Here is an 11550-nt window from a genome sequence, read left to right as displayed (position 1 = left end):
TCTTAAAACATTCCTGCTTTTCCATCCTTTTCAGGGCAGACTTCACTTTCAAGTCTGTAGCTTCCAGCTGCTTTTATGTTACTAGGAGGGGAAGTTGGGGGAGGGTTGAGTAGGAACAGCTTTCTCTTGAATGGAAAGCTGAGGTGGCTCCCACCCCTAAAGCCCTCCCCTTCCATGATTCAGTGACAGGTAAGAGGTTACGTGTTCAGGGTCCTCTTTGGATGAACCTACCTGGAAAATGTTGCCATTCAGAAGGCATTTTGAGAAACGAAATGAACTGACATACATGGCAGGATCATTTGAAATCACACTTTAAAGAAGCATATGATGGGTATTTTGTAATTATCTTTCTTAATATGTTAAGGTTTAAAAAAAAAAAAATTTCTGAAAGGATTTTTCAAAATTACTGATTTGTAACCCAAATGGCAAAATATCCCGTGTGTAAAGCACCTACTGCAGCTATGCACATTCACCACAAGGTGGCAGACGAATGCCATTAAAAAGATGATGTTCAAAATTCCTGCCTGGTATCAAACCAAGTGGATCTTGGGAATAAGTAACTACACGTAGCATAATCCAGCTCATTTCTATGTTTCTTATGTGTGTAGAATATAAAAATTATATCCCATACAATCTTTTTATTACAAAAGCAGTGGAATATGGAGCAAGGACAGAACCAGAAGAGCAGAGAGAACTCCGGAACTCACTACAGAACAGGGGTTCTCAGCCCCGGTTATCTTCCAGAGGGTTGGGCGCAGATCTAATGACTAAACTTCGTCTCCTTTCCCATCGTTTGTCCTTCCCCTGTTTGAGGTGCTGCTCAGTAATGACGTCTTTCATGGGCAGTGTTGGGGAAGGGGAAGGGGCAGGAAGAAAAGACCTGGTTAGCTCATCATGGCCCCATCAGCCTGAACTAACTGAATTCAACAGGTCTCAGGTTACCTGAGAACCGTTTCCTGTGGTTTCAATTTAAAGCTGCTCAGACAAGACCACAGTGGTGTGCAGGAGACTGTAGGAGGGCAGGGAATCTGATGATCCCCATGGCGTGAGGTGTGGAGGGCCTAGTGGTCCCTCACTCTTTATCTATAGAATGGAGTGTGCATGTCCATTACATGCCAGGCAGCGTTTTTAGGTTTGCAGGTACAATACTGAATACACAGATGAAATCTTGCTACTCGTTGGCTTACATCCTAATGAGAGAAAAGAGACAATAAACAAATAGACAAATGTTGAATTCTGAAAACTGGAAACCCTCACTATCCACATGTGCCCCCAATGTGTGCAGTGGAGAGGCAATGAGTGAGATAGAGATGCATCCCCCGGGAGCACATGGTCTCCTGTGGCCTCATTCAAGGCCTCTGCCGACAGGGTTTCTACTAAGGCGCTCATGCATGGGCCCAGTGAGCTCTGAGAGGGGGGACCTGGAGCTGGCCAGCTGAGCGCTCTCCTTTGGGCTGCTTCTGGGTCTGGTTTCTCCTCCCAAACACTGTCTGTTGTGGCTTTGTAAATCTCAAAGTGAGTTAGAGACCAGGCATGATGATCTCTAGCTTCCAAATCTGGCCTCCAGGATGGAAGCTGGGCCCAGGAGACAACTTCAACCTGGGCGCAGAGAGCTCCATTTACAGTACGGTTTGCACGAGGTAAACATTGTCACTTAGAGCCTGCAGCACTCCTTGACCATCTTCCCTGAGTGTTTTAAGGGATGGCTGGGTGGAAAGTTGCCATGCATCTCAGATACCAAGTCTGCACAGAGGGGGTTCTCTTTCATCAAGTGGTGGTTTAATTCTACAGGCTTTGATTTCTGGGAGGAAACAGTCACGATGGAAGAGTTTAGAGAGAGAGAAATGATTTCCCTGAGGTCATATACTGTGGGACAGTACAGTGCAGCTTTTCAAGAGTAGAGTGTGTTCATTTTCTTATGTTTTTATGTATTTTAGGTGGAATATAGAAGTTTCCCAAGTTCTTCACAGTCAGAGGTGAGCTCTGCATACCTTAAATATGTTACCATCCTGTGTTTGTGGATAATTAATGCTTTTTCAAAAATTTGACACTCACAATCTTATTTTTCAGATTATACAAGCGATACAGAATTTAACCCGTCTCTTATATAGCCTTCAGGTAACTATGCTTTGACCCTGTGAATGTTTCTCTTCATGCAACTCACTTTATTCGATGAGTCCTGGACTTTAAAAATTAGAACATTTGAGAGGTAGTGAATAATCTTAAAAGAACACCAAGCCTCACCCCAAGTGTAACTCAGCTAGATGCTTCGAACTTCACCTGGTTTTGTAATCACGAGGCATCACCACTACTACAGTTTATACCATTCTTCTCTGAAACCATAAAACAGTTCATATCTTTAAAAAATACTGATGAGTATGATCTGGCTTGAAGTTTACAATGAATCTCTTTCTTAGGTGAGTATAGCATGACTTCACATTTTCTGGTGAAAACTTAAATTCACACCTAAACTTTTTTCACTTCCACATGTGGCCTTTAGGCCTTTGGGGCAATTAAATAATTCATATGCTCTTTCATTGTTTTCTTGGTTCATCCACCTAACATTTATTAAGTTCCCTCTCTGGGCCTGGCACCGTGATGAGGGCCAAGCACACAAGGACAAGTGGTCCACAAAGTCTACCATCAGACGGCTCACTGTCTGTCCAGGAAAGACAGGCATTGTGAAAATGAGGACTCTAAGGCTGGATGATCCCTTAGGTCATGCACAAGAAAGGCTGAATACATCCAGTTGCTTAATTTGTGAGTTAAAAAACATTTTAAAACGATGTGAAAGCAATGTTTATAGACAAATTTATAGAAAATCTTGATACAGGTACATAAAGTAAAATGACTTGTGATTTTGTGAGAGAATTACTGTTGTCATGGGGGTATGTATCCCTCTAGTTTTTTGCTGGTGTTTTTTTTGTTTGTTTTTTGTTTGTTTTTTTTGCGGTACGCGGGCCTCTCACTGTTGTGGCCTCTCCTGTTGCGGAGCACAGGCTCCGGACGCGCAGGCTCAGCGGCCATGGCTCACGGGCCCAGCCGCTCCGCGGCATGTGGGATCTTCCCGGACCGGGGCATGAACCCATGCCCCCGGCATCGGCAGGCGGACTCTCAACCACTGCGCCACCAGGGAAGCCCCTTCTAGTTTTTTGAATCATTTTATACATACTCTTGGAACCTGTACCTTTCTATGTCATCACTTGTCTCTATAGCACGATTTTTAACAGTTGAATAATATTCAGGTCTATAGAATTTATCCATTCCTCATAGTTTATACTTTTGTGTTAATAACAGTCTAGCACACATCCTTGTGCACTGATCTCTTTGAACATATGTGAGTGTTTCCTTAGGATAAATTACTGAAATTAATTTTTGAGGTTTTTGATAGACATTGCCAAAATAATCAGCACCCCTCTCTACTTGTCCTCAATTTGAAAATAGGTCAAGTTAGCTCATGATCTTAATTTGCATTTTTTTGGTTACTACTGAAATTAAACTTTTCCCCACTGGTTTATTGTCATTCATATTTCATATCTTATACCTGTTGAATATTAAAAGAAAATAAGGAAAATAAAAGTCTGATTTTAAGTTTTTACCAGAAAAAATATCATGCTACATTTGCTGTTTTCTTATTAATACTTTGCATCAAGACTTCTTTTATGTTCTATTGATCATCTTCCTATTCTTGACCTAGTACCACTATCTTATTTATTAAAATTCTGGATTACATTTGAATGCATGACAGTCTCCTCTTATTATTTCCCATGTTTGTCTGTATGTTCTTTCATAAGAGCTTTTGAATCAGTCTGACAAATTTCTTAATCTTCTACTGAGACAGTTAAATTAAAATATTACTATATTTATGAATTAAATTGGGGAGAAGTGACACTTTTGCAATAATTGGTTCTCTTGTCTGAGAACATGTTATTTTATGTTCTGTTGGAAAGCTTTGTAATTGTCTTCATTTAGGTACTTTTTTTTCCTGCTAAGTTTATTCCTGGATATTTTTGTCTCTTTGTTCCTATTGTGAATGGAATTTTTTTTTTTTTCATTCTGTTTCCCCAATGTTGGTTGCTGGTATAAATACAGGTATTGGTTTTTTATATAGTTTTTAACTGGCCAACTCATTGAATTTTTGTTTTTTTGTTTTAATAGTTTTTCTGTTGATTCTTTGGAGTATTCCAAGTAGAAAGTAAAAACTTGAAAGTAGTGGTATTTTGGCTACTCTTCAATAATTATATCAATTTCATTTTCTTGGCTTACTGCTTTGGCTAGAAATTCTGAAATGTCTTAAATAATAGTGGCGCTAGTAAGCATCCTTGTTGTATTCAAGATTTAGTGGGAATGCCTTTAGTGTCTTATATTAGATATGCTGGTCTGGGGTAGATGGTCTTAGAGATTAATTTCTCATGTAAAACAAATATTCTTTCTTTTAAACTTTAATTGAAAAGGGGTATAGTTTGCGTGCAGTTCATTAACTTTCGGGAGATGAAAACATTGAGTGTCCCAGCTTGTGTTGCCTGATGAAAACACTCACAAGGTCATATCTCTTCTTTTCAACCTTGAATGCAGCCCTCTGTGGATTCAAGGTTCAGAAAAGCTGGATGACCTAAATGACCTAGTTTTTGCAACACTGAAGCAAATACCAAATTCTATAGTGGGTTCTCTTAACCAAAGCTTTTGAGCTGGTCTAAGGATATGGGCTCTCAAAGATTTCTGTTCATGGCACAGTCATCTCTTTTGAAGCTGAATGTTTTATGCATGATTAAAGTTTTTACAAAGGATTTTTTTTTTTTTTTTTTTTTTCTTGCGTTATGTGGGCCTCTCACTGTTGTGGCCTCTCCCATTTGCGGAGCACAGGCTCCGGACGCGCAAGCTCAGCGGCCATGGCTCACGGGCCCAGCCGCTCCGCGGCATGTGGGATCCTCCCGAAACGGGGCACGAACCCGCGTCTCCTGCATCGGCAGGCGGACTCTCAAGCACTGCGCCACCAGGGAAGCCCGACAAAGGATTTTTGAATCAGATGAAAATGAAATTTGATCCTATGTTAGAAGAATAGAGATGAGGTATAGGCAAGGCAGAAAGGAAAGGACACTGTTCAGCTGAGAAAAATTAAGAGAGAGCGAATATACATGTATAACTGAATCACTTTGGTGTACAGCAGAAATGAACACAACATTGTAAATCAACTATACTCCAATATAATTAAAAAAAGAAAAGGAGAGAGAGTGAATTGGGAATTTTCCTAAACTTCAAAAGCAAGCGTTATTCTCTGTCCTAAATGTAAATGTAAACTTTAAATGTGAAAATGAATATCCAGTCCTCAGATTTCACCTCTCTGCTATAGAAGGGAGTAGTCTTATCCCAAATGTTAAATATATATGAAGAATACTTCATGGTAGCATTTAATTAATCTAATTGTAATCCTTACATGAGAGTTACCATTGCCTCTAGCAGTTTTGGCATATAAAATGGTGGATTTTTTGTTTGTTTGTTTTACTCTGATGATGCCCTTAGGATTTGTTAGAATTAAGTGGTGATGTGCAGTCTACAGTTTGCTTTAGCCAGGTCAGCAGAGTCCTGAATGGCTTATTATTTCATATTTAAATATCAAAGTTATTAGTACCTATTCTCAATGGTATCATTGTTTTCTTTATAGTAACTGCTAAAAGACAATCAAATAGTCATGTGAATTTGAAATTTTTTGAATTGATTTTCAAATTTAAAAACATGAAGTTTATTTCAAAAGGCCCCACTGAATACATTTTTGAGTCTTACTCCAAGACGAATACCAATTTAAAATATACCTTAGTTCTTTAACCTTCAAAAGCGTGGGAAACTGCTGAGTTAACAAATAACTAACGGTCAAATCCCCATCTTCCCAGCATCTGTTACATGGACAGCTTTTTAAATTTTTAGGAAAGAAAAATGAGAATTTATCCCTAGGAGAGTAATAATTTCTCATAACGAGTCACAACATACACACACATACCCAGTATGTGGCCATTTTCAATTTGTCCCTTTTCTGTTTCTTTGTGCTTTCATTGGGGACTTTTAAAATTAAAAGCTTCCAGGGGCATTTACAGATATTTTTTTGTTTTGTTTTGTGGAATCCTTCCAAAACTTGGCAGTTATTTCCTGTGATACTGCCAAACTTTTTGTAGGCAGATGCCGTAACTCAAAATGTTTTTTTAATCTGGTTGGTGATGTCCTCTGGGTTTTAGAGTATCTGTGTCCCTGGTTGGTAATGTCCTCTGGGTTTTAGAGTGTGTATGTCCCCTGAAGCAGTCCAGCCTCCTTTTAGCACTCTATTAAACAAATGAATTTCAGCTTAGTGTTTTGTGCATGACCTTCCTGCTATAATACAAAGAAATAACAGTGATGAGACTAGCTTTACCATTTATACATCTCCTAAACATGATATTAACAGCTATTCTCTGGCATTATATTATAAAAAAGGTTATTTAGCAAAGCTTCCAAGTGGCTGACTTTTATTTTGATGTCTTCATGTATGTCATATAGCTTAAGTAATTTCTGGTTTGAGACTCAAAGGGTACTACCAGATTTATATAGATTCTTAAATTCTCCTGAATTACTGACTGTCAAGACCTCAGAAAGAGAATGAGGCATAGCACGGGAATGCAGAGTCCTGTGAATTTAGGTACTGAATTCTTATTGCTTAAATATTACCCAACAACCAGCAACAAACCGCATTTCCAAAAGAGAGGATGAGTATTGCTTCTGTGCTTTATTTCTTTTGTGTATAAATTCCAGGCCATACCACTAAGGAAATGCAGACAAGCCTATTTGAAGTGCCAAGGTCAGTCTCAGGAGGTAACTTAGAACAAGGACAGAAATATTCAGAGAAAATAATTTGGTCATGCTCTTGAGGTGGTACCAACCCAAGGTGCACACGGTACGGACGCCTTTGCTTTTTTTGCCCTCTGCTCGGACAGGCCGCCTTGACCGTTCAGGATAGCCACATTGAGGTGCACAGGCTGGCTCTCCAGCAGCAGGAGGGCCTGTCCCCTGGCCCCTCTTTCCGAGGCAGCCCCTTTCAGGACCAGGAGAAGCACCGAAGCCTGGAGAAGCGGCGGGAGGAGCTGGCCAACCTCCACGAGCTGCAGCAGCAGTTCCAGCAGGACCGGCAGCGCTGGCACCGCAGGTGCGACCAGCAGCAGCGAGAGCAGGAGGCCAAGGCCAGCCGGCTGCAGGAGCGCGAGAGGGAGTGCCGGCTGCAGGAGGAGCTGCTGCTGAGCAGCCGGGGGCAGCTGGACCAGCAGCGCCAGGAGTACCAGCAGAGCCTGGAGCGGCTGCGGGAGGGCCAGCGCCTGGTGGAGAGGGAGAGGGAGAGGATGCGGGCCCAGAAGAGCCTGTTGCGTGGCTGGAAGCACAGCCGGCAGAGGAGCCTTCCCGCGGCGCTGCCTGGAGGAGGCGTGGAGGTACGGGTCTCCCTGTGCTTGCAGAAGCAGCGTGTGAGACGGCCGTGGTCGTGGTGGTTTCGGAGCCACTGACCACACGTCTGTCTTCTTCGCTGCTTGTGTGAGAGCTCACAAGAGTTACTCGGTGTGTAGGTAACAAAAGCTGGGACCCTTTAGAGACAATACATATGCACTTTGACTTTGAAGTATGGACACGTGAAAGGTCCGGGTGCTGCTGGACCATGGGTTCATTGTACTCTGAGACCCCCTTACCCGAGGGAAGAAATACAGACTAGAGCTGTAGCAGTGAGGCGAGCTTTACCCTGGAGGCACGCTCACCGTGAGCATGCTGTAGTTCGAGCTCCCCTGTATATGCTCCAGTCTTCAGAGCTCTGTATAGACTTACCTTTCAGCAGATCAGTTAAGCTATTAATGTTCATAGGTACTGAATTTAACAAGTACACTACTGTTCCGTTATTGCAAGCTTATTCTCTTTTTGTAAATTTGACCTCATAAATTCAAAATCCATTTCACTAATGACAGTTAACATAAGTAGTAAACTAATGAATGTTTGGGCAGGATAAAGCCTTTCCAAAAGTTCTGTGTTTCATTTTGCACCCACTCTAACCATGCTTGACAATTCCGTTTGTTCCAAGAGTTTACTTTTCTGTGCTATGTGCACATAGATACTTTTTATTTTTTTTATATTCTTTTTTTAATATCTTTATTGGAATATAATTGCTTTACAAAGTTGTGTTCATTTCTGTTGTACAACGCAGTGAATCAGCTATAAGCATACATACATCCCCATATCTCCTCCCTCTTGAGCCTCCCTTCCACCCTCCCTATCCCACCCCTCTAGGTGGTCACAAAGCGCCGAGCTGATCTCCCTGTGCTATGCGGCTGCTTCCCACTAGCTGATTTACATTTGGTAGTGTATATATGTCAGTGCCACTCTCTCACTTCATCCCAGCTTCCCCTTCCCCTCGCTGTGTCCTCAAGTCCGTTCTCTACGTCTGTGTCTTTATTCCTGCCCTGCCGCTAGGTTCATCAGTACCGTTTTTTTAGATTCCATATATGTGCGTTAACATACGGTATTTGTTTTTCTCTTTCTGACTTACTGAACTCTGTATGACAGACTCTAGGTCCATCCAGCTCACTGCAAATAACTCAGTTTCGTTCCTTTTTATGGCTGAGTAGTATTCCATTGTATATATGTGCCACATCTTCTTTATCCATTCATCTGTCGATGGACATTTAGGTTGCTTCCATGTCCTGGCTATTGTAAATACTGTACGTAAAGTTGTAAAAGTTGACAAGCTTCTAAGAGTGATCTGTGTTATATCTGACTTTCCTTTCAAGTTGGCTAAATTATATTTATTGCAAATCCTTTATGTATACATGAATGTCTTCAACTTTTATTTAGCAAAAGTGAAAATGCTATTCCCTTAAAGTAGAAACACTTTAACGGCAGTGAGCACACAGCTGCACGTGTCTTTTCATCTGATTTTTATTTCTTTTAAGATATGCTATGCGTTGCCAATTGAAGTTTTTGGTACTAGCTCATTAAAAGGGGATGGGAGGAAGGAGTCAAGGGTAATATCCTTCTCGACCTCACTCATTAAAATCTTGATTGCTAAATTCTGTTAGGAATAAATACTTTATGAACCTGGTGCAAATTGCTGGAAGAATTATTGTGTTTTTTCTTTTTTCTTACACAGGTAATGGAACTTAATCAATCTGAGGGTTTATGTCATGAAAATTCATTCTTCATCAATGAAGCTTTAGTGCAAATGTCACTTAACACTTTGAACAAACCGACTCCAGCAGATATCCATCAGGATGCCACTTACCCCCCAAGTATATCTCATTCCGATTTGGTAAGGACTAGTGAAAATCAAGTAGACCTCAAGATGAACATTTCTCAGCCCTTGGACGTCAGCCATGAACTATGGATAGCCGCTGGGTCCTGTCATCAGATACCCCCTCTCCACCAAAGCAGCAAGGATTCTTGTAAAAATGGTAATTAATACTTTAAACATCATCTGTATAGTTTCCACAAGGAGCTGTTTTTCTGAATGGTTGGCTCTTCTTTAGAGCAAATCAAAGTGGGCCCTAGAATGGGAATAAATTGGTGCTGATAAGCTGGAGTTTGTGGCATAAACTTGTCTTTGGGGAAGTCTGGGGGCCATCACTTGTGAGTATTGAGACAACTAGACCATGGTTGGAGGGCTTAGAGGATGCCACTGAGATGTGAGAACCAGACAGGGTTTTTAGGTCTGTGGGTTAAATAATAACTTTCCTTGAAAAGTGAAGCAACTTGATATTTATTCCTCACTGTAGACCCAACCACATCCTGATACACATACTTGTTGACTCTCAGAAATAAAAGATATGGACAGGGTTTGTGGTAGGGCTTTATTGTCTCTCGGGGCAATTTCCTGCAATGTTAGTAAAATCTTCTGTACTGCCGTTAAATACCCCAAATGAAACTGTTAACATCATTTGTCATTGTAAAAAAAAAAGGTGTTGTGTCTCCGTAAGTACCTCGTAATGACACAATTTGCTAATCCCATTAAAGCATTTGCCAAATATAAATGAAAGGCAGCTCGAGTTACCAACTCCACATGAATCCAAATGATTTAAATCTATGTCTATTATAAATTGTTTTCTGTGGGATATGAGGTAGGGAATGAGAAGAACTCAAAACCTCTCTACCGAAAAACAGATGGCATGCAATAGAATAAACAAATGGCTGGCCACATGGATGGGAAATAAATCACCGACAGCAAAATGTTTCAGAAACATGAAACAAGCAGTGGTATAGAGATCTTCAGAACTGGACAGAGATTGGTTTCCATGCTTCATAGTTATTCTTAGTTTGTCAGTAGGATAATTTGTCAGCAATGAAAAGGTTTAAATGTGTTCAGCTTCTCCGAATTAGAGAGTAAATAATTCTGACATTGCCTCAAAGTAGATGTATTACTAATCCAAATTATGTTGATTCTTAGCAGTGGATAATTCTTTACATTGTTCAGTCATTGCTGTAACATTCTTATTTCTTGTCAGCATATAAGAGAGAATGAAATAGTTCTTTAAGTATCGTTTCAAGTATTCCTTAAATAAAAAAGAAAAAAAGTGGAACAGTGAATTGGGGTTTAAAAATTGGGCAGAATGGAGCAAAGTGTAACCCCTTTAATGTATTATGTTGCAGCCCTAACACTACAGAGACCATATTGCAGAATGCCTTCTCTTGATACATGTTGCTTTGCTGTGTTGGATTCATTAAGTTGCTATCTGCAGTGCTTTCTGTGTTGTCACTGTGATTTTGCATATTGGCTTTGGAGTAATTCAGAAACTCAGTTTGAGTTAAACCACATTCCACTTTTGTTTGAAAGAAGTATTTCTGCATCTCCTACCTTCTTCTGTTGACTTGTGCTTTAAAGTAAAAAGCTTGTAAACATTTGGCAGACTGCATACAGGAGACAGAACATGTACTAAGGAAATAAACAGTAATTATGTACAAAACCAGTGTCTCCACATGTAAGGAATTAAATATAGCCCAGGGAAATGCTGAAAAAACATGCTTCAGCTTCAGATGTTGTGTCCAGTGTAGGCCAGGGACACTCAGGACATTGATAGAAGAGAGCAAAGTCAACTCTGGCCTTCCTCTCTCAGGAGCATCCTGGTGTGTGCAGGGGGGATTAGATCAGAAATGCAGTGTGGGCTATCAAGCGCTGGAGTTTTGCAACTGGTCAGAAAACCCTATTTACGTTTATTTACTTAAGCGTGATAAGCAGTTTCTGGAGGAGAGAGAAGAAAGTCAGAGATTAAGGAGGTGGTAGGGAAGTGGAATGAAAATTGGATATATATTCTTAAGAGGGTTGTCAGGGCTAGATAAAATTGTTCAAGCCACTCCAGAGCTTTCACGGTTCTTAGAATCAAAAGTAGCTCAATGGGCTTCCCTGGTGGCGCAGTGGTTGAGAGTCCGCCTGCCGATGCAGGGAATACGGGTTCGTGTCCCGGTCCAGGAAGGTCCCACGTGCCGCGGAGCGGCTGAGCCTGCGTGTCCGGAGCCTGTGCTCCGCAACGGGAGAGGCCACAAGAGTGAGAGGCCCGTGTACTG

General features: G+C 41.0%; 1 protein-coding gene across 1 annotated transcript in view; it reads left to right on the top strand.

The window, feature by feature from the left end:
- Positions 1-11550, top strand: part of ARHGEF28 (Rho guanine nucleotide exchange factor 28) — a 155666-nt gene that overhangs the window by 117400 nt on the left and 26716 nt on the right. Inside the window, exons 24-27 of the mRNA XM_007457043.1 lie at positions 1938-1976; positions 2071-2118; positions 6960-7445; positions 9146-9446. Coding sequence (XP_007457105.1) covers positions 1938-1976; positions 2071-2118; positions 6960-7445; positions 9146-9446 — 874 coding nt within the window. The remainder of the gene's footprint in view (positions 1-1937; positions 1977-2070; positions 2119-6959; positions 7446-9145; positions 9447-11550) is intronic.

This window comes from Lipotes vexillifer, unplaced genomic scaffold, assembly GCF_000442215.2.
Source record: "Lipotes vexillifer unplaced genomic scaffold, Lipotes_vexillifer_v1.1 scaffold241, whole genome shotgun sequence".
NCBI lineage: Eukaryota > Metazoa > Chordata > Mammalia > Artiodactyla > Lipotidae > Lipotes > Lipotes vexillifer.
Note: the sequence above shows the minus strand (reverse complement) of the source record. Positions and strands in the feature narration are given on the sequence as shown.